General features: G+C 37.9%; 1 protein-coding gene across 1 annotated transcript in view; it reads right to left on the bottom strand.

Moving 5' to 3' along the window:
- Nucleotides 1-932: 932 nt before the first annotated feature.
- Nucleotides 933-24628, bottom strand: part of LOC104457516 (phosphatidylinositol 3,4,5-trisphosphate-dependent Rac exchanger 2 protein-like) — a gene marked incomplete at both ends in the record, with an annotated part of 58605 nt that continues 34909 nt past the window's right edge. The window contains 5 exons of the mRNA XM_010087708.1: nucleotides 933-1123; nucleotides 3194-3260; nucleotides 16650-16764; nucleotides 21433-21576; nucleotides 23812-23914. Of these exons, the coding sequence (XP_010086010.1) occupies nucleotides 933-1123; nucleotides 3194-3260; nucleotides 16650-16764; nucleotides 21433-21576; nucleotides 23812-23914 (620 nt within the window). The remainder of the gene's footprint in view (nucleotides 1124-3193; nucleotides 3261-16649; nucleotides 16765-21432; nucleotides 21577-23811; nucleotides 23915-24628) is intronic.

Here is a 24628-nt window from a genome sequence, read left to right as displayed (position 1 = left end):
TTTTTTTTTTTCTTTTCTTTTTTTTTCCTCCTCAAAGCTCTTTCAAAGAAAGGACATTACTTAAAATGAGGAAAAAGTAATGCTCATTCTAACACAATGCACTGGTAACCAAGTCTGCTAAAATAAGGATTTGCACAGATATTTTAACATGCTGCTACCTGTAATCTACAGTTTGGAGAGCAGATATTCAGCATCAGATTGCTTGTTGTTTGCTGTTTTGTTTGTTGGGGAGTTTTTTCCCCCTCTCCAATTGCAGTCTTTGCTGTTTTGGTATAATATATAAAAAAACCTGTAATCTGCCCAGATGGAACATAAACATATTGCTGCTGTTGATGAGTATCATTAAGTACTAGAGAGCTCTATAATGATGCTATTGTCATATAAAAATATATATGTAGCTATTAAAATCTCTTAGCATTGATGACAAAGATCAGTTGATCATGGCTCAGTTCATTTTTTCATATTATATTAATCACACCAACTATTCTACAGGCTGAACTTCCAGTTATCATAAAGTACACCTGCAAAAACACATATCTCTTCTGTTTCATTTTTTTCCTTGAAACAAGCTCTGCTAAGATTCCCTCTAGCATACAAAGCAAATTTCAGCATTTCTTGCCAGTAGTAAGAGTTTAATATGGTGTGTGTTATTCACCTAGAAACCTTCCTTTTTCTGCTTTAGCAATTACGATTTCTGCCTTTTGCTGACTTGAATGAGTCCATTACAACTGCACAAAACAGAACCATACTGCTCATTTCTGTCAATCATTGCCTACACAATTCTAGAATTTCACCACAAATCTTTCAAATGTGCTAGATATTTAGTCTAAGATATTAGACATTTAGTGTAAGATCTCTCTATAAATAACAAGCAGCAGTCTCCAGCCTGCAATGACTGACTGTAACAAACAGAGGAAAAGAAATTGTCATACCGGTGAACTCCGCTGTTGCACATAATGATGTGACAAGCTCCAAGCCTGCTACAGAGTTCAGATGACACTGAAAGCAATCCAACTCCGGAAGCACTGCACGCAGTGTATGCACAGGCAGCAGTGCGCTTGGATCGGATGAAGGACCCTATGAGTCGGTAAAGTTCATCCAAGCAATTGAGAGGCCTCATCAGCTGCAAGACAGGAAAAGAGAGAGAGAGATTTAAATATTTGCTACTGAGAGCACATGAAATGTTCTTTTAGAGCAGGTCATCACAGACGCAGATGGAACAGCAGGGCTGGCTGAGAAAGCTGAAGCCAAACTCATTATAACATAAATACAGAGCACATACACTTCTGTTACATGACCTATGACAACTTTCTAAAACTTTTACATTCTTACTGTCACTGACTATTTCATTCCCAGTCCCACCTACAGAAGTGTTTTTCACTTCAGTAAACTGAACAGAACCATCAGCGTCATTTCCATTAATGGTATTGGCAAAGAAGGGAAGCTGTGAATGGCAACCTACAACTGTACATACATACAGGAGGGATGCCAAGACTGATTAATTTACTTGCTGAGAAAATCAGCTTACAATTAAGACAACACTGTTCTTTATTTATGCAAATTTCTAGTTTCTAATACTGACTAACAACATGGAAAAAAAATTAATGGAAGTGGCAAAAACACGCTACAGAACAAGAACAGTTTGTAGCAAGACTTAAAATAACATCAGCATCACTGTATGGAAAATAAATGAGCCACTTGGTAAAGAACACAGCTGCAAGTGGAGGGCTACTCTCAGAAGAGGAACCTTCAAGACCAGCATAGGAATGAAAAGCACCATCTTATGGTGCTTTGTGTAAAGGAGACGTTCACAAGACAGTTTTGCCAACTTCATAATTCCATTTTCCACATTCTCTTTATTCCAGGAACACTTAAGGATTCCAACAAAATCCCCTATTACCCAAAGAATCAATCTTTTAAGACAGATTCATTCCCTAAAGACAGTTTTAACTAATTAGGGAAACGGCAGCCTCACTTGCTCTTATATGAAGGTCACTTTAGGTCAAGTAATCAAATTATAACAGCCAGCATATTTAAACCTGGGCACAAACAGATTTAACTTGGTTTAGGTCCTGTTGGTTTAACTTGCATCCATTTAAATTGATTTTAGCTGGTACCATTTACTAATGCAGAGCTATGGAGAATACAGCAAAAGGCACAGCCACAAACAGATCATGCACTCATTCTTAGCTTGCTTCAACTGCAAAAAAAATGCATTAGCTTAACCTAGCATCCCTTGATCAGATCTTATGATCTTATGATCTCATAAGCCCTTATGAGATGCTTATATCTTGCCCTTGACCTTTTCACTGAAATAGATAGGGAACAGGTTTAGGGGTAACAAGCACTCCACGCATAGATAAATGTTTCCTGCTGCATCTGTGACTGCTTAGAAAGTTGATGACTCCGCAGGCAAGGAGAGCCACAGGCCCATGTCCTCCACCCCTCTCATGCCATTCAGCATGGATCTAAGAAACAGGAACCATCAGTCTTAACACCCATGCTGGATGATACCGACACAAAATTTTAGTCTTTCACGGGGCTCAGCTGATGATCACTGTACGTCTCAAGCCACAGTAGCTCAATCACTTCTGAAGTCACTGTAGGCAATACCCAGGGAACTTCTTTTCCCCCCCATTAGGCTGCCATATGGGCATTAACACTCCAACAATAGGAGAGAGCATTAAATGAATTTTCATAGCCCCTTCGATCCCTCATTCACAGAGGTTTAAGGACAGATGAAGGCATTTGAAGAAAGCCTAAATGAGTGGGTTCAGAAGAAAGACTTCTGAGCAGGCTGATGAAGGAGTATTTAATTTGGAACAGCACTTCCAACTTTCAGAATGAAGAATTTCTGCCTGAACTTGCTCTCCCCCTACGTGATCCTGGGGCAACTGCGTTGCTCTAAAAGCACAATGAAAAAGGAGAGCCATGGTTCCCCTTCTCGGCCACACTGACACCCTCCAGCCACACCTTTTGTTACAGAACCACATGGTACCACATACCCCTAAAACACAGGTTGGACGAAATGCTATAAGAGTTCCTCCTTCCCTGCCCACTGCCCCCTCACCCCCACCACCCCAGCTTTAAATAATTCAATTTTTGATGGAATTAAGAAAACCTCAGAAAAGGATTACAATAACACAGTGTGTAACACGCAAAGTTTAATTAGGCACTTTACATTTTTATTTACCTTATCTATATAAGCCGCTTTAGATGTTGAATTTGGAGGCAAGTTTGACTTGTCCAGGTAGAATGCCCTGAAAGAATAAACAGGAATAAGGCAAAAACTGTTAATTGTTTAAACTCCTGAACAAAATGTATGTAAGTGGCTATTCTTATACACCATTTTAAGGTTGGATTTTTTTTTTTTTATTTCATGATGAAAGAGGATTAAGGAATATTACATGGGGAAATAGGCACTAACACCCCTTTAAAGTAATAAGGAACTTTTTTTTGGTCTGGAGACAAAACATGTCCCTCAGCCCTTTGACAGTATGTTGCAAAAAAAATTTCTAGTTAGTAGAAAAACAGGATCTGAAAGTGATTTTCACAAAAGCTATCCATGAGAAGGTTTGTGGCAAGTGTCTAGATTTTAATAGTGACTTTGGGAAACTTGGCATATAAACAGTGCCTGAGCCTCATGCACTATGAGCTTGTTTATATTAGCTGCATATAACTGCGATAATATAAAACCAGAATCGCAAACATGAAACACCGTACTGACAGAGGAAACACACACAAGCTCACAATGTGAAAAGAAACAAAAAAGCAAAAACCCTACAGGGGGCAAATATGCATCATACCAACAAAACAGTATTTGCAGTGTGTGCATTCATGCATATGTGCACAAATAAAAAGCAAACTGCCTTTCTTTACAATTTATGAATGCTTCTTTCAAAAGGAATTAGTGCATGAAAGGGAAAGCCAAAGAAAACTGTCATTTACCTGCGGAGTACAAATGTGATAGATAAACGTGATACAGTAAGTATGCTATCTCTACTGTGTACAAAAGCTCATCAACACACATTCTCCCAGTTCCTTCTATAATCTTTCACTTATCAATGAATAGTACCAGAAAAATTTTCTTAAAAATGGACAAATGCAACATAAGCACACAGAAAGCATGCAACTCTTCTCCTTGTCTCCTCGAACTCAGGAACCCCAGAAGGACTTTTTGCTTTCTACTTTATAAGCAAATGAATTGTTTACCACAGATGAGCTATCATTAAACATTTCACAGGCAGAGGAAATATCTTACATATCTGTGTGATAAGATCACAGTTTCTTTGCCTCTGCAGCACCATTTAAGAAAAAAAAAAAAATGTCCCTGCCCATGGCAGGGGAGTTGGACTAGATGATCTTTGAAAGTCCCTTCCATCCCAAACCAGTCTGTTAATTTTATGATCACAAAACTCAATCCGCTGGTTGAAAAGCTCCTAAAACCTGCTGGGGCAGCTGTAAATAAAAACACCCTGTAGTGTTCAATGCCTCCATGTGGCATCCAGTGAGAACTAGGCAACAGCTACCCCTGCAGCAATTCTGGTCAAGGTCAAAACAAAACAAAACAAAACAAGAAAAACCCCACTGAACCATGGAGCATATAGGAAAAAAACCTAGATATTCCAGTGGAAACTTCAAGGTTTCACTACGACTCAGCTCCAATGCCTGTGCACAAGGGGCAGACCTGATTAAAGGTCACAGCTGAGGCACGACCCAGGCTGGAACTACGGAGTATGGTAACCAAATTTCAACTGCAATAAAATACGAAAATAAACACTGAGAAGAATGCATCCTTGCATCTCAACTCTCAAATGACAGGTTCACCTGAATCCTCCAGTCATGAAAACATTGATTCATATAACATACATGGATATAAATCTCTCTCCCCCCTTTTTTTTCTGGTTTTATCCGTGAGTGAAGTCATTCACAGTTACATACTTGCAGGGCAGGTGTGCAGACTGCAAATTCCAATAGCCTTTTTTTCTTTAGCAATCTGGAATAACTGCACTGGTAAAAAAATCCAGCCACCTTTAATTCTAGTAGATTTTGCTTCCCATGGCTTTGCAGTTTTGAAAAGCATCCTCTCCCAAATTTAAGGTTTGAATTAATCCCCTTAGAAAGCACAGCAAAGCTAATCTAGTTCTGTTATTCCATTAAGCCTGTTGCACGATCCAGAATGTACTCTGTGTCAAAGGAAGCTGGAGCCTATTGGAAGGAAAAGAGGTTTGCAGAGAAAATTACTCATAAATCACTTTGAATGGCCACAGTACATAAAAGCTACCTCAGCAGCAACAGACCAACCTTTTTCTTTGTTAGCAAAGCTAAAAAACAAAGCATCAACCTGACATCCACAGGACATTATCAGACTGAAAGCCTATACTGATTTTACTGCCATGCCACAGGAAAATCTGCTGCATTCAGTGTCTGTTCAGCACTCCCATTTCTCTTTGGACTACTATTTCAGCAAATTCAGCTGCATTAAATGAAACCAGAAACCAAATATAGAAGAGTACACACATTAATGGAGGATATGGAAAATAATAAACTTGGGGTACAAAATGAAGCAACATGGACACTAGAATGGGATATACAATTAGAGGAATTACTCCATTAATTCAGTCAATTATTCATTAACCTAAAGAACAAACAAAAATCAACTATACACAACATTAATTTTAAATATCAAAATATCCTGTTACAAATGAAACTATTCCCCTCCCACACTCAGATAACACTCCCAGATGTTTCTCAAGTGCTTTATTTTTATTGCTTTTCATAAAAACTGTCTTCCGTATTTTACAGAACATGACAAACTGCGGACAGCATATAAATTTCCAAAGCACTTCACTTAATTACTAAATGCTTGTTAAGGTCCTTAATCATATTTTATGGGAAAAGTTAATGGCAATCTTGGCACAGTGCCCAATTTGGACAATATTTTCTAATCCATTTGAAATGAACAAGAATGAAATCACAGTTCTTTGTCTGCAAATGCGATGCTGGTTTTGCTTCCAAAACCCATACAATTTCTATAAGCTGTAGCAGAAAAGCCTTTATTTTAAAAAAAGATATAAAATCCAATAGGCACTAAAACTACAGGGGATTATTGTCATGTTCCACTTTGGAAGACATCCCCTATGTAACAATGTCAAACAATGGGACAAGTTATCTCAGGGAAAAGTTACACCAGAATGAGGCAACGAACATCTTAGGGTTCAAAAAGAAATATCTGTCTTCCCAGCACTTGAGTACAAAGGAGATGCAGAAGCACTGATGTTTTCTTAGTGAAGCATTTTACAGGGTACCCTCTAAAATTGAACTGGACATGTAAAATCCTGAAAATTTGAAATACTGAAAATTGAACACTAAGGACACTCCAAACCTGTAAAGGCACGCTTTCCTGGGTAACTTTGTACATGCACATAATTCAAGCAGAGCCAAGTTTTTAGTCTTACTCTCAGTTTGTTGTTCCAACCCCTCATAGTGTTATCCTAGATGTTGATCATCTTTTCTTTGAAATAAAAGGAGAGTAAAGAAGTGACTAGAGTGTGGGAGAAGGGAGAGGTCAGATAATCGGGTTATGGCCTTAAACAAAGGCAAGTTGGGAGTTCTGCTCTAGAAACATTTACTTTGGTGATTTTATAGCAGATAAGAATTTAGTCTTTTATATTTTCTTTACTGTTGCATACATATAAATAAATTTATACTGCCTTCAAGAAAAGGATGGAAACATATTTTAATTCTACCTGATTTTCAATCCCTGGTCACAAGATATTCAAGATCATGTAGGTAAGCATGGTAAACAACATGGCAAAGGATACATCTGTACAGAGGTGCACTCAGGAACTGTTAGAACTAGTGTCCCTAATTCTATTCTTCAGCTCAAACTACAAAGCACGTATTTATGACATAAACATTCAATTGTTCTGTAGTACAAAGTATTCATTGCAGAAATCCCTGGTCACAAGATATTCAAGATCATGTAGGTAAGCATGGTAAACAACATGGCAAAGGATACATCTGTACAGAGGTGCACATTCAATTGTTCTGTAGTACAAAGTATCCATTGCAGAAAACTATTTGCTGTCACAGCAAACAAATCTAAAAGTGTTTTACATGGTAAGTCTCAATAAATGATAAATTACCAAGTGTAACTACCCTCTCAGCCTACACCAAGACCTAACGATTTTAAATGATGTGTCCTAACATCTATGTCAGTGATACAATCCTATGTACAGTGTAATTAGTAGGCAGAGAAAGGTTTAATTAAAACAAGAGAAAATCTTCATGACAGTATCACGATTTTAAATTCTCAAAGAGCATACAGGGTAATATTCTGACCTTTCACAACTATTGTGCAAACCGAAGTGCAGAACAGAAAATTTTAACACCATGTGGCTTTGAATTTACCATGGGCAATTAATATTTGATGTATAAGCAACCCTCCTTTGTACTTGGCACTGGTGAGGCCGAACCTTGAATACTTTCGGCCCCGCACTACAAGGAAGACATTGAGGTGCTGGAGTGTGTCCAGAGAAGAGCAATGAAGCTGATGAAGGGTCTAGAGAACAAGACTTATGAGGAGGGGCTGAGGGAACTGGGATTGTTTAGTCTAGAGAAAAGGAAGGTGAGGGGAGACCTTATCACTCTCTACAGCTACCTAAAAGGACGTTGTAGCAAGGTGGATGTCAGTCTCTTCTCCCAAGTAACAAGTGATAGGATGAGAGGAAACAGCCTCAAGTTGCACCAGGGGAGGTTTAGATTGGGTATTAGGAAAAGTTTCTTCAGCGAAAGGGTTGTCAAGCACTAGAACAGGCTGCCCAGGGAAGTGACTGAGTCACCATCCCTGGAGGTATTTAAAAGACCTGTAGATGTGGCAGTTGGGGACATGGTTTAGCCGTGGATTTGGCAGTGCTACGTTAACAGTTGGACTTGATGATCTTAAGGGTCTTTTCAAAAACCTAAATGATTCTGTGATTCTAGGATTCCTGGCTTACTCTGGACACAAAGTGACAAAACAGCTTTTGTCAGTCTCTACTGTAACCGTAAGCAAACAGAACTGTGGGAAACAGTGTGGTCTATGGAGAGGAGGATGTGACTGTAAGGTAAGACAAGCAAAATACACAGAAAAAAGAGAATAATTAAATTTAGTTATACACAGAAACACAAGTGAGAAGAAATGTTAAGAAAACTTCAATAAATGAAACTTAAGGGCTTTCTTGGCAACTGTCTGCTTTAGTGAAGTAGACTCGGAGCATAGCTGGGACACAGACTTTCCACCCTGGAAAACCAAATTCCTAAGAAAGTTTCTGAAACAGAGGGGATAATTCTTCATAGTACTCCTTATTTTCTTGCAAGCCTGCAGCACCTGGCTAAACTACTGGTCTCCCACCAATTTAAACTCTCTCCAGTCTGTGAAGAAGGCATGTTGGGAAATTGGTGTTGCGATAAGTACAAGTATCTGACATGCAAACTGAGGAGCATGCTTGCAAAGGAACAGCCCTACTATCTCAGCACTGCACATTGCAGCCCTACTTTCAAACCTTCATAAGCACACAAAAGCAGGGGATCATAGAAATGTGAGCATGACAAAAAGTCATGAATGACAAAAGATGGAAAAAAATACCATTTGCTCTATGTAACACTGACCACTTTTCACACGCTACATTTTAACCCCTATTTTTCCAGGAATATACTCTCCAGCATCTCTACCTACTTCTAAGATCACTTGAAACCATCCTATTTGTCATGTGAAAGGGAAGTTATTGGGCCACAGACCAGTTACATCTGCCTTCCTGCTTCTCCCATCATTATCCTGTGTTGGTTTTGGCTGGGACAGAGTATTTTTCTTCATAGTAGCTAGTATGGGGCTATGTTTCAGATTTGTGCTGGGAACAGTGTTGATAACACAGGGATGTTTTAGCTGTTCCTGAGCAGTGCTCACACTGTGTCAAGGCCTTTTCTGCTCCTCACCCCACCAGCAAGTGGGCTGGGGATGCACAAGAAGCTGGGAGGGGACAGCTGACCCCAACTGACAAGGGATATTTCACACCATATGATGTCATGCTCAGTATATAAAGCTGGAAGAAGAAGAAGGAAATGGGTGACATTCAGAGTGATGATGTTTGTCTTCCCAAGTAACCTTTACACATGATGCACCCCTGCTCCCTGGAGATGGCTAAACCCCTGCCTGCCAATGGGAGGTAGAGAATGAATTCCTTGTTTTGCTTTGCTTATGTGTGCAGCTCTTGCTTTACCTATTAACCTGTCTTTATCTCAGTCCACAACTTTTCTCACTTTTACTCTTCCAATTCTCTGCCCCATCCCATGGGGTGGAATAAGCGAGTGGCTGTGTGGTGCTTATTGCCAGTTGGGGTTAAACCACAACACATCGAAACAGCCAAATCCACACTGAACCTATTAGTACTAAGTAATTGCTTCCATATTTGCCTTTCAGACAGTAGAAATCTCCTTTTTGGCTCCTGATATTCCAGACATGGAATATACTGTTAAAAAAGACAACATGCCAAATAGTCATTGGTGGTCTGTTGCAGCTACGAGCTGTACAAGCTGTAGGCGCTGTCTGGATTCCTATCAGTGACCAGGAGTGAAGGAAAAGACTCTACCTCTGAGCACTGCAGATACATGGTCTCTGCATTTGCAGAGGATAAAGAAAGCAGAATGAACCAGATGTCCACCTCAGTGAGCAAAAATCATACATAAACTATCAAGACACATAAATTTTCAACTTCAGAACACTATTTATAATAAATACTGATCAGACTTTGACAAAAGTCTAAAGAAAAAATGAACTTACATTCACAGAAAGACCACCGCACTGGAACAAAAAAAAAAAAAAAAAAGCTAAATTCAAGCCAGATGGCAATATCTTTTGGACCAACTAGACAAATTTAATTTACTTTGTCCAGGATCTCTCTATTCTCTCTCTGGTCTTGGTTAACTTAGATGCAATGAATCTTAATTTCTGTTCTGCCTAAAATGCTTCTCATTAAGCTCATCAGGTGACAAATTTAGCTATTATTACCTTGTTATGTCCTTCAGAGTGAATGCTTAATTTTCAATCTCTCCTCCATAAAGATTTTGCATCTACAAGGCATCAGATTTCCAATTTTTATAGTCATATAAACTACATGATAAAATTGTGTATATAGTATTGCAGTCCAGTTTTACTGTTGCTTTTTCAAACACATAGCAACGTATCAAATACCTGGTATTGAAAATAGGAAACCAGTTTTTCACCTACTTTATAAATATCCCACTGCACTGAAAAGAAAATATTTTCACAGAATCACTCTCTCAGGTTACTTTTTCCTAAATTTGATGACAATGACAGAAACTGTTAATGTCACAGAATTGGATAGATATGAGGGAAAGGAGAGTACGGCTACAATCACAGGACAACAGCAGCACATGGACAAACAGCATAAGCCTCTTAACCACATAAGCGATTTGGTTTGGAAAAGTATTCGACTGGTAACAGTGGGGGAGAGAATCTGCCAGTTTCAAGGTGGATTTTAATACATTTATTACAGGAATTGATATATGAACTGGTCTTTGTGATAACGCAGGTATTGCCTTGAGGGCCCATCAGTTTGTTCCAGAGACAGACAAGCTCTTTCTTTCATGTTAATTAGCTATCTTTAAGTTGATATGTCCTTTATGTCATTGTATCTCATTTATACCGAAGACAGTATTAGAGAATTTTAGTTCAGCCTGAAGCCATGAGTGCCATCACATCTATTTTCTGCATTGACTAAATTATACAGGATACAGAAAACATCAGCCTGCCAAGAAGACTTCAGCTTGAGATGCTGCTGTGCATGTATACATGTGTGTATAAATAAAAAAGATGGTGTATTCCTCAGACAGATTTTGTTCCATGCTTGCGTAAATTCTAGGGGCAGAAATAGTTTCCTCTTCTTGTCTTTTTAAAAATTAGAAGAAACAGGAAAGCCCAACAACATGAAAACCTCATGGATTATAACATCCCTGAATAAAGGATTAAATTTAATTTCCAACTGCTCTTTGGAGGGCTGCTTATGCCATAAAATAAACACAGGAGGCTTCAGACAGAGAAACTGTTTGAAGTTACATTGTAAATGAAACACTTTAAAATGACAAATATTACATTCAGCGTAATCAGATGCGCAATGTAATGAGGGTAGTTAGCTAAATCATTTGTCATTAGATTCACTGATTATAATTGCTTCCTTAGCATAAAAGACTTGCATTTACCTCCTAAAATGATATCCCAGAAAGCAGCAACACAGGAAAAGAAAAAAAAAACCCAAAAAACCAAAATGGCCTTTTCCCTTTACTGCTTGTTTTAACTTCTCTTCTATGACAGCTGTATAACAGGCTACAAAAGTAGCTGCCAATAACCCTGGACACAGCTGACTTCAAAGAATAGTTCCAAATCACACAGAATGGTAGGCAGGAAGGAAGGAACATTTTTTTCCAGACTTCCTTTGTCTACTGATGCACAGGCAAGTTAATTACTACACAGTGGTAATTAGCACCCGCACCAGCGGTGGGGATGGACAGCAATCCTCAGCTGTCTTTCCCACAGCATGATCCTATCTTTGGAGTGAAGAACTGGGTCATCATACAGTCAGGGGTGTCACAAGAAAGCACCATGCTGTGGATAAATTGAAAGTTATGGGAAAGTGGAGCTCTCCTAACCTCACCTTCATCCATTATTTTGCTTATTTCCCACTGAATATTCCCAATGCAAGCCACTATATCATTGGGAATCAAATTTTAAAGGTGTTCAGATGTCTAAATGCAAGCATAGGTACTAAAGAGGCATTTCAAATGCTTACTAATCTAAAAGCCAGTGATTTCAGTAATTTCTCATCAGGTAAAAATTAGCTGCATAGTTTTGGAATCCAAACAGGTATACTGATGTGTGGTTTTAGGCATCTACATTCCACCATAGTCTGCTTTTGCTGTTAACAATGTGCGTCAAAGCATACTGCAGACCCAGAAGCTGGAAGCATACTCGGTATAGCCACAGCCCTGCACCCCACTGATTGACCTGTGCCCCGAACATCCTCTCTGCCTTTGAAATACATCCTTCATGTGCACAAATGCGTCTAGGAAAACTCTTTAGAGCAGATGTGCCTGGACTTTTCTGATTAAGAAGCTAACCAAGAGCACCTGTAGAAAATTGCATTTTAATAGAATGCCATATGAGGAACACATTTTTTTTCCCAGAAAGAGAATTCACAGACACACACACAAACAAACAAACAAACAAAAACCCCAAACAAAAAAAACCAAAAACACACTAATCTGATCTGCCTGATATAAAATGTTAAAAATTCATAGCAAAAGGAAGACTGGAAGAGCAAGCTTCCTTCCTACTGTAAACTGAAAGGTCCATCCTGGGCCATCAAGTCCAAACCTCTGATAACTTGAACAAACATTATGTAAGTTCTAATTCCTACACTCATCAAGGCCCATTAAAAAAAAAAAAAAACAAAAAAAAAAAACACAAAACACTTACCTCTTGCAGGAAGATAATCTAAAACCTGATTTCTCTGAGGATAAAGCTAAATGTTTTATATTAAAATCACTATCAAGACCAAGGATTGGCTGAGTTATGACTATTAAGCTACTCTGTCTGTCAGGGCCTGTCCCAGCTTCCAACAGGCCTGCCTTGCAACCAATCTTTTGGTCACAGTAACGACCATAAGATTTATTTCTGTGCAAGGTAATAATAACTACCATACCCAATCTTACTCTGCAAGAAAGAGATCTTTACCAAATAGAAAAATCATATTCAAAGCACAGAACGTATTTTAACTAAATAATTCTTAAAGCAGTAATTGTTCAAAAATTGCAATTAAAGTTTACCCTCATGCTTTTGCAATTACATGACTCAAGATTTGCAAGAGAATACTTAAACCAACAAAGCAATCCAATGAAATATAGTGCACTTGTGAGTTTTCGTTATTGCTATCGGCATTTGTAGTAGTTATGGATCCAAACGCCATTGTGCCCTGCACTGTTGAAGCAAAACTGTCCCTGGTATCTGTAAAAGCAAAAGGACTGATTCAGGATGGAAAAATCCTATTTGAATGGCAAGGAGTACCAAAGGAGAAAGACAGGGAGAAGTGGGAGGAGGCAGAAGAACACAGAATGGGCTCATTTAACATCAGCCTCTGTACAGCTCAGATGCACAGGTTCTAAATTAGAAGACAACTGCTGAGCTATCACACACAGTAAAAAAGATCTTCAAAATCTCTGCTGACCTAACTACTTTCACTTGGTTGTACTGCATGTTTCTCATTAACAAACAACTTAATGAGGTTCAATTTACATTGCTGGCAACTACCAGCACCAGCTCTACTTGCAAACAAATTTGAGTATAACTTTTGTTTCCTTATCAGTGTCACAGAAACATAAGTGATGAACTATAAAAATAAGTGCAATCTGGCTGACTGAAAAAAAAAAAAAAATCCAGCACCATTAAGATTAATTACAGGCCAGATGCTGAAGATTTCCTTGCCGTTTCAGTAATTTCATAAATTAGGTATCCGGTTGGTTTGTTTTTAAATAACATCTTTATTTCGATAAAAGACTTCCTACATATTGCTGGGGTAGGGAATTTCCTCAGGAATTGCAGAAAAATTCAACTTCTGCTGGCCTTAGAATAAAAGTTCCCTTCTATCATTAATTAGATTCAAATAGCTAGGGTTAAGTCCATTACAAAAGACGGAGGAACTTTCTCTTTGCTCCACATAAGCATCAAATTCTATAACCACTCTTCAACTGTCATTCATGCATTCTCATAAAAGTTATAATCTTTTCATTACTATTTCATAGTTGAGGTAGTATTTGCAAAAGCCCCCAAGAAAGAACCATGAAAGACATAAGCTCTTATGATGCCTAATTCAGTGTCAAGGAGGACAATTTTGCACTTGGATTTATTGTATCACTTCTGATACTGTGGAAAAGCTGGTCACAGTTCCATAGTTATGAATGAATTTTGCAATAAAAGCAAGGATTCAGCTTCTTCACTTTATACGATGGATAAAGTTTATCCTTCCTGAAATCCACTGAAAATTTACTAATATATTTTTTTTATTCACTCAAGTAAATGATTTGTAAGTGAATTCTTTTAAGGCATACATCAGTATCAGATTTGTGACCCACAGGACATTGCATTCCGCAAAAACATTCTTTGTACTCAAACTTTAAGAAGACTTTACTGTAAGAAACAAAGAGGTAGCTGAGCAAAGGTAGTGATTTTAAAATTTTATTGTCCTGCTTGGGTACATCCCAAGTCAGGCCAACATGTCTGTTTCTAAGTGGAATCCCACACAACCAAAGGAGTCTCATCTGTTTGACATTATTAGAGGATTACAATTTAAATGTGTCAGGAATAAGAGAAGCTGAACTTGCATCAAGAGTTCTCATCAACGGATGGCTCAGCTGCAGTGTCACTGCCAACCAGGGGTTTCCTTCCCACTAATCCCCATCCTCTTCTCCCACCACTTTTTCCTTTGCTGTTGCTCCCATTTGCTTTCCACTGCTGTAGCAATGGAGAGATTACAGGATGGTCACAAAATGGTCCTTTGAGCAGCAAGCAATGCATTCCTTCTCTACAGAGAAAGAATGGTTTATAGATTGTGTCTTGAATGACTTATTTTATGACTGATTAGGTGGTGCTACGCAGAGGATTTCTTCCATGGGAAGAGTTTAAGATAGTATTATTGCACTTGATATGTCTCCAGGGAATATTCAGTTTCACTTTTTTGTCCTTCTTTAGAGCAATTATCCAAATGTTAATATCTTTTGCTGCTGTTGTTTCTTTATTAGATTCTCCTGACCAAACACCTACACAGGGTAGCAAACGGCAGAACAAGAACGAAGCATCTGCTTTTCTATTTTTCCTCTTCACATTATGTCAGTGATTCCTGAAGCTGTTTGTGCCTCATTTAAGAAATGGATAGAGTACAACAGAAAACAAACAAAAAAAATGAATTACTGAATGTTCTCATCAGACATTAGAAGGCTGGAAAAAAATCCAAAATTTTCCTATTCTTGTGACTAGACAGAGCTACCCATGGTAATTTTTGATGAATGATAACTTTTTCACAGTAACTTTTTGCAAAACTGGGCCTTGGAGGTTAGCAGCTGATCAGAGCTGTGTGTCACACCACCATGAGAGGAATGTACCTCATTAGAGCCACAGCATGAATGGACATCCCAACCCATGAGGTAAGCAAGGTCAGGGAACACTAGAGCATAAAGTCAGGAAGAATTTCTTTTAAGGATTTTCATGGGGGCTAAATTGGGCCTATTCACAGAAAAAAAACAGCGCAGAAAGTCTTCTCTTGTCCAACTGATAGAAATCTCTTTCCAACACCAGCTGACTTCATCTAGGCCAAATACCGGCATGACCAAAGCTTTCTGTCAAACTGATTTATAACATAAGCCTTGTCAAATAAATACCCAGGAAGAACATTCTTCCCAATAGGAAGTACTAATACAACAAGGTGGAAAACAGACTAAATAAATACTACATTTGTCATTAACATAGAAGTGCACTGACATAGATGTCACCAAAAAAATGGATATGCAGTACTCACTGAATACAACAGTCTTTAAAATCGCTTTTGCTGTAGTACTGCTTATATTAAAACAGAACGTAGAAATTCCACTGCTTTGATTACACATTAGAGAAATACTTTTGTAATATCCGTGAAGAAAACCTTCCAAAGACAGGAGTGGGCCAACAGGTGAAGGAATTGGAAAAAGAGACCCTCATTTATCCTCTTTCCCCTTCTCCACTGTCCTTAATATTTTTTTTTTTTTGACTCCTGTTCTCTGCTGCTTTTATAAGGTGCCTGACAGCTGTAGCAAAATGACAGTGTTTCCATCTGATTCAAGGATTTTAAAAGTGAATAGATGTGATTTTACTGCAGTTCTTTGCACTCTTTTCCTTCAACTCATGTGCAAATAAGTGTACTTAAACAGTTTTTCACAGATACAGTGAGATGCAAGAGCAGTCTATGTACACATCCTCATCTTTTTTACTTCACAACTACTAAATTATTTTGTATACCAAAAATTCTGTCTTCATGTGCAACTTCTTAATGAAATATTTACTGAAATACAAAGCTGCATAATCTTTACATATACTGGAAAGTATGCACTCTCTAATCCATACCCAAAGCTCGTGCAAGTATCCAAATATGTTTACATTCCTAGCAGTATGGGGGGAGGAGATGCTCAGCCTTGACAGTGACAACACTATTTTTTAAGTCCTATTCTGTAGAAATTAGGTAAATACGGTCTGAAAAATCTGACCATAATGTTTAGCAATTCTGATACTCTGTTTGTGATCAACTAGACATTTCCTTTTCTATATGCATTAGTAAAACAACTTGGAGGCAATTACAGACATAGTTTTCATGGGAAAACTATTTTTTTAAAAAGTAACTGAGCAGTGCAGAAATCAAAAGAGTCAGAACCATGAATCTTGTATCTTATTTAATCATGCACCAAAAAACAACCACTGTACAATGCACTTCAGTTTAAAGATGTGTCACAGAAACTGAGTTGAAAAGCAGAACTTGGTAAACTAATCTCAGAAATACTGGTTTATTACCCACCGTAGTTTCTGGTTATACTGCTTGACTTTTTCTAGTGAGGCTGCATTAACCTGAGCTTGAAATTCTTCTACTGAGACACTGTCTCTGTAGTAATATCCTTCCATGCTCTCCAGTGCTGTGAAAACAGAAAGGAGAATGAAACAGAGAAAAATCAGTATTAAATATTTAGTATTCACCTTCTTTGTAGCTTTGTTCACAGACTAGTGAATTACTTTTTAACCTTGAGGCTGTGACCCCACTGTGGATTGCTGAGCTGTTTCCATATGTCATCAAATCTGTACAGATCCCTCTTTAAGATTTCATTTACATGAAAAATTATATTTCTTGCCCTGTGGAAAATATGAAGGAGAGAGCTAGTCTGAGTTCTGTTGCTCTAATTAAAGTACTCCTGCCCTCTGAATGTAAATGTGGTTTTAACTCTGTTATATTCTGGAAGAAAAAAATAGAATGATCTGGGGTGGAGGAAAGAAACAATTAATGTACCAGCTACTTTCACAGAGGGAGACCTAACAACTTATGAAGCCTGATTTTGGGAGATGTGGAGCACTTGAACCTCTAGTTATTCCCACTGACACTCTGAATGCTTTTTTCTAGATCAAGTAAAGAAAACTTCTCTGTATCTCTGGAAATGCCCTATAAGCTCCTTTTCAGAGAGCTTTTCAGGTAAGTTTCTAAAGCCAAATACTTGACTACGTCCACCTTTGTTGTATTCACTTCATCAAAGCAAGGATGAATATCGCCACAAGAATTCAGGAACTAAATAAAGACTTCCATTAAAGGAAGGATCATTATGTCCTTCTCATATGATCATTGCACAGAAACTGAAAGGAGGAAAAAGTGAACGCACAACCACTGCATTATGGCATTCTCTTTCTAGCAATAATTTTCAAAAAAAAAGAAAGGAAAACAAAAACATTCTCCCAACCCTTTAACTTAGATACTCAGGGAAGTTTAATCTTTTCTTCAGCCAAGCCCATTCAAGTGTTTGAGAGGTTCTCAAGAAAATCTGGACTGGAAAAATCAAGATCTTAATATTAAGAGGTTAACCTTATTATAACATAAAACACAGGCTCTGGATGAAATAGGGTTTTTGGGGAGAAGCATTAAAGATTTTACAATTAGGAATATTGCCACTTTAATAATCCATACACATTTTAAGAATTCATCACCCTGCAATAAGCAGAGTTCTGATGCATACTGCCATCTTACAGCTTCAACTGCATACAGAATATTAGTTCTGCTTGTACTGCTTAATATGATCAGTTAAGAAATTCATTCATTGTGAAAGAACATGCAAATTGCACTCCCCTTCCATGTTTTCAGAGTTTGTAATTCTACTTCTGTGGAAAAAATATTAAATTTCAACAGTCAGACTTGTTTCTTAACTTCCTTGGTGCTAAGTCATACAGAAAGCCCACACAGAAATATCTGCTGAACTCCATTTATAATAGCATGCCAGTGCAAACAGAGCTGATAGTCCGTACTGCCTATTTTACTGGCATAAAGTTGTTTTTATCCAATTAGATTATCCAACTGGGAAACTCAGTCACCTGTCAGGACTGGCTGGAGCACACAGTTCTGCCTCTACAGGCACTGCGCGGGCCATGCTCAGGGGCGCTGGCAGAGTGTGCTTTGGCTCTCCCCTTTTGAAGGGTGTAACTTTTTTTTACCCAATATATTAGAAAGCTCTTTGGCAAGGAAGCTTTCCTTACAAACATGTCTTCTATGGTATTCTTGAATCCTAGTTAGGATATTATGATCTGAATGCACAGAAAATTGAATGGGAAAAAAACCTGGAGGGATAAGTAGGCTCAAAGGGTAGGAGCTAATGGGCAATGGTCTACCCAGGGGCCCGTTACAAGCAGGATACCACAGGGATTTATATTGTTCAACATCTTTATCTCTGACCTGAAGCAGGTAAGCCGAGTTTGCAGCTAATACTAAACTGGGAGAAGGAGTGGATATACTCAAGTGCAGGGCCACCTAAACAGGCTGGAGGAATGGTCCAGCAGGAACCTTGTGAAATTGAACAAGGACAAATGTCATGTCCTGCACCTGAGAAGGTAGAGCCTGAAGAGCAAGCTGAACACGAGCCTGCACTGTTTTCTGGCAACCAAGAAGGCCAAGAGCATCTTAAACTGTTTTAACATAAGCATGGACAGCAGACTGAAAGAAGTACTCGTCCTCACTTTACTCAACACTCACTAGATAGCATCTTGAATCCTGTGTCTAGTTTTGAGCCCCACAGTACACAAAAGCTGTTATCAACTGGAAAGAGTTGAGTAGAGGGCCACCAAGATGGTCACGGGGTGGACCACATGCTCTGTGAGGAGAGCCTGAGGGACCTGAGCTTGTTCAGCCTGTACAAGTGATGGCTTTGGGGGGGACCTACCAGCCAGGTGCCATTAGCTACCAGGAGGTCAACAAGAAGACAGAGCCAGGCTCTTCACAAAGGTGCATGCTGGCAGTACAAGAGGCAATGGACATAAATTAAAACAAGAGATGCTTCAGCTCAATACAAAGAAAACACTTTCACCACTAAGGCAGTCAAGTAGAGGAACAGGTTATCCAAGAGGTTGTGTAGTTTCTGTCCTTGGGTGTTTTCAAGATCCTATTTCATAAACATCTGAGCAACCTGGTCTGATGTCATACCTGATGCTGCTATGAGCAGGAGGTTGGACTAGAGACCTCCCTGCCAATCTGAATTATTCAAGGATTCAATGAAAAAATAAAAAATTAAAAAGTACTACATAATTAAGAGACTAAGTAGCAATTTTAAATAAATTGAATTTTAATTTTAAAGAAAGTGTCTTTTAATTAAGGTTATTTATTCCTGAGATCTCAATTCTAACTTAGGAAATAGAGAAACCTGAATGCCAAGAGAAATATCTTCACATTCTCAGACCCCAGTCCTGCAAATCAGAATCCTTTTGAATGTACACACTTAAGTACATGGTTGAAGAAAACTGTTTTTACAAGTGGAGAGATACATAATATAGCCTGGGTAAACATTTAAAAACACTTAAAAATTACTACAGTCCCAATCCTGCAAATATATAGACTCGTAATTTTAGGCACGGAGCTACGCAACACAGAATAAAGCAACACAGAGATAAACAGACTGATGTGCATCGCTTGTGTCTTTAATAAAGTATACTAAATCCATGATTTTCTAAACGTTCCATCTGAAGACATCACAAACCATTGTATTTTAGGCAGGAAACAGCTTAGCTCTGTCAAGCTTAGGAAGCAAGAATTCACTCCACAGAGGAACTTACAGAAGATTTCTACATTTGTAGCTAATAAATTTCAGTTAAAGATGGGGATCTACAGAGTTAGTGGGATGGCAGCTCAGCCAAGCCTCCTAGGAATGAACTGAAAAACAGAATCCAAATTCACTCATTAATGAGGGAAAAAAACACCAAAATAATGCTTTAAACACTACGATTTAACTTCTTATCCAGGACTTCTTAATCTTGGAGTCTAATTGTCTATTTTGCAGGGGGATCCTTGAAAATTAAAGAAATTTGGTATGATAAAAGAAGAAATCTTCTATATTACTGAAAATTATTGAGCAGATCTAACACTTGAATGAATCTTTGCTCTTTTCCTTTAGCTGACTACAAAGATGCTTATCCTAAGACTCAAATATTTTGGGCTTCTGGAAACAGAAAGGGAAAAAATTCCACAAACTAAACTCTGTAGCACACTGAGTCCCCTCCCAAATAAAATTTTAAGAAAGTATTTCCAGGATTTCAACTGAACCAAGGTATTTTCTGGTCTCTTTCATGTGCCTTTTTGTCTGTTCTACTGAAATGTGTCTCCTGCTCAGTGTTCTCATTTTCCCCTATGATTTAAATAAATCTGTTCAAAAGAAATCCACTGAAGTCTGTCTTTATTACTTTTTTTTAAAATCAGACTTCAGAGATCTTATTTTTTAAAAACTGTGTGTTTTAAGATTACTATAAATTCAGCTATTTCTTCATGTATCTTACTGCTTGCTATTTCCTTTTACATCCTCCTTATCTATCAGAGACCAAACCCTCCTCGAAACCTTCATTTCTATGCCTGACTATTCCACATAGACCCTGGAAGCCTTTCGCAAGGTACAGAGTACTTTCAGCTCCCTCTAAAATCAAAGGCGATTCAAGGCAATCAGCACCTGCATTAACCATTTCAGTGAATCAAGCTCCACGCTCCTGATGATGGTAAGGACACTGCAGCTAATGCAGGCTGCCTGCAATTTATGAACAGTCTAAGCATCAGCACCACCATTCATCACTTCTGTACTGTTTGCAGTGTCATAACTACAGAAGCCTGAAAATGTTATTTAAGTCTTCATAACATTTTAAAGAGAGAGAATTCTCAGGGGACAACAATTTACTCCTTAAATTTGAAGTAACAGGAAAAGATTACAATAGCATTTGGAATGTAAAACCCTTTTAAAAGCAAGTTTCATGGTCTGAATATTGTCCACTAATGTCTACAAAGAACAAAACAATATTGATGAAAGAACATTATTTTTTTGGAGTTGAAATCATAATAGCTATCAACTTAGAAATGTACACCCATACCTCTATTTTTTCTCACAAATCTCAGTGTTGCTTTAATTCACATTTTAATTCACAATTCTCAATAAATGTCCAAATTAAACAACATATTTAAAAATAAGCTTTATGCCCTTATCATTACAAAGTATTTAAATCAGAGGAAGTTAAATACTATACGAAAGAGTTAAATACTATATGAAAGAATTGGGGGAAAACATTAAAACTCAAGTTACCTTGTGAAAAAAGTACTGGATGGATTTTAAATCCGCCTCCATTCTTCAGCCTTTGAGGAAGCTGTTCAAAATGGTAACTGTCAAGGTAGAAGTAAACCTTCAGCGTTTGCCGGCTTCCTTCTGCTTGGTATGTGATTGGTACATCTAAGAATACAGTCATTGTTACTGTTTCATTAAAAGCAATGGCATGTCCTTTCCCAGACACTGTTGCGCTCAAAATTTGTACAGTTAGATAAAAATCACTGCAGACACAAAACTAATACATGCAGTAGTTTACACTATAGTCAGTGTTGCCATGGCCACTTTTGGCCTACCCTCTTTCAGAGAGCAGATAAACAGAAAAGCAGTGACTGTCATCCTTGCCAGCCTGTCAATGACAGCAAAAATACTAAGCAAAGAATGTAGTTGTCAACACCCTCCTTATATTCCCTGTGAGTCTGGAGAAACGTCTACGTACAGCACATAGTTTGAAATCACTGGAAGGATAGTTTCATCCACATTTCATATGCCTTGCTCAGGTGTGATATATATCACACATAAGGTCTGTGTGATATACAGAGTCAGCACCTCCTCAGATTTGTGTGGGATAGAGCACAAATAAATATACAATAGCTACCAGCATATTCATTTAGTTACTATTAAAGTCGGGACTCAACTGAGAAAACAAATGTATTATGGTAGAACATATAAAACTGTAAGTACACTTTGACAAGCTACATATCATAATACATCAATTGGTGTCAAGTTCAGTGCAACTAGCAGTATCATTTTGCAGTTACAGTGATTCCCCAACATATTTTTGAGTTATGCCAGCTGATTAACATGCGATGACCATTATCAAAAGTTGGTTAAAATTTTCCATTCAGCTAAATCTCTCAGAGGAAGTCAGAAGTTAATTCAATTTGAGTTTTATGTGTATTTTCTTTTTAAGTTTCCATGAATAAGGCTCCAAGATGAAAACAGTAACAATAAAATTTAGTTATTAATAATCTAATAATACTATTATGTTGTTTTTACACTGCGTGCATAAATTATCTATATCTAAATGGAAAATATTTCAAAGGAACATTTTCCACTATTTTTGGTAATAAGAAAAAGACTTTTTCATTAATTATACAGAATCATAAACAGAAAAAACACAGATTTGCCAGTTCCTTGTCTTCTGTAACCACAGTCAAGATGACTGTCAGGATGACTGTGATGGCAGGACTTAAACCAAACGGAAATATAGAGTTTATTGCAATCCTAGAACACAGGGACTCTCCATTTATCTTTGTTTTAGCACAGACACCTCAGTTGGAAGATACAGCAACATAAACAATTCATGACACACGCATAGGCTTAACTCCCCATCAGGAATCCCTCCTGTAACTCCAGTTCCATGTTGTTATCTGGCCTGGTAGGGCATTTTTTTAAAACAAACACTCCAAACAAGGTCCTTACTTGAATTATACAGAAATAAAAACGGTCTTATATAGGATACCTGACTATCAGCCCTGCATTACCGAATTCTTCAGAGCACAGGCAACCCCTCACTAGTAGTTTTGTGGAGGAACTCTGTGTCTTCTGTTTTTGGTTACTGCAGGAGTTGTCTCATGTGTGGTCTTGATCCAGCAAGGGAATTGTTTTAGAAAGGCTTGATGTGAAGCAGACATGCTTTCCTCCCTTCCCAAGGGAGTTGTGAGACTTAGGAAGAAATGAGGGCTTTTTGCTCACTATACAAAGTTCACTGCAGGAAAATTTCTGCTGGCTGAAAACATTAATAAAGGAGTGGCAGAAAATGAGTGAAGGGTATAAACAGCAGACTGTGAAGATAATCCCTTCCCGCAAGTCTGGTGAGTACTAGAGGAAGGGTTCAGGACCCTGACCGTCTGCACTGGCAGGTCTCAGAAATTTTCTTGCACAATTTCAAGCTATCCCAATAGTGTTTGCTGTATCATTTAAAGGAACTCTCTCAAGATCTACTGTGTCTTTCAGATGATAAGATGAAATGTTTTTTAATGCTTCTCCATCTCATCTCACTTGCATTTCTCTATTCAGACCTTCAAGTTTATTTTATACATGACTCTTCAATACCAACTAGATCTTCCAGGAACTTTCCTGTTGCAGTCACATTCTCACAATGGAAAATTCAGTTAAGCAAACACTTTTCCCCCCAGGATTACTGATGTTGACAGATAATATCCTGCATTGTCATTGATGTTAGCTGTATTTTAGGAAATCTACAAATATTAGGAGGGTTACAGATCTACTAATTCTCCATAATCACAAGTTATATAACACTCCCAGTAGGAGGTGATGTTCTAGGAGAGAAAAATGTTACAAATACAGAAAATGTTTCAGAACAGTAAAACCCAGATATTAATTATAATTACTCACTTGCAACTAGTGGTTCTGGCTCCGATTGCCTGAAGTAAAAAGTAACTTTTTCCAAGTCAAACAGTGCAACCAATGTATCTTCTAGCATGGCTTGCTCATCAGCCTAAAAAAGGCAAAAGAAAAAGTGAAATGGTAATTTCAGCCAGATGTTTTCCCTACCAGAAATAATATGAGAGCAAGACATTAAAAAAATAACTACAGAATGGTGCACAACATTTCACTGATGCAGTGTATAACCTAATTAACTCCTAGATAATGTAAATATCTTTGTTTCTATTGGCACTTTCCCTTTTATGACTAGTCCAAGATTATTAAAATAAATGTTATCATTTCACATAGTAAATTAATAGATAATTTATAGCTACCATTACTTCTCACGGCTTTTAATCCAACAATACTGCAATTATTATTTATGTAAGATACCAGACTTCAACAGCTTGTCTTGACACCAGGTCTAGTTTGTAAATTAGCAGAGGGGAAATGTGAAAAACAAGTTCTTCTTTTTAGCAATTTTCTTTAAAAAATGGCATGACTTTAGCATTTCATTTATAAACAGATGAGAGTTCATTGTGTCCACTCTAAGCACCAATAATTAAACCAGTAGCTCAGAAGGAGTACAGCTTAGGGTGATTTGCACCTTCACCTACAAAACTCTAGATGCAAATCAAGTATGCAGATATGCCAGTATTGTGATTTGCACATATGGCTCACTGTGTACTCCTGAGCTAAAGAGATAGCTAAAGAGATCCAGACTAATTTACCAAAAAAAGCTTCAGGAAGTAAATTACTAACTTCTCAGGACACTTTACTGAACTTT

Source organism: Pterocles gutturalis, unplaced genomic scaffold (genome assembly GCF_000699245.1).
Source record: "Pterocles gutturalis isolate BGI_N339 unplaced genomic scaffold, ASM69924v1 scaffold25226, whole genome shotgun sequence".
Classification (NCBI taxonomy): Eukaryota; Metazoa; Chordata; class Aves; order Pterocliformes; family Pteroclidae; genus Pterocles; species Pterocles gutturalis.
The sequence above is the reverse complement of the archived record's forward strand: the minus strand, read 5'-3'. Positions and strand labels throughout refer to the sequence as shown.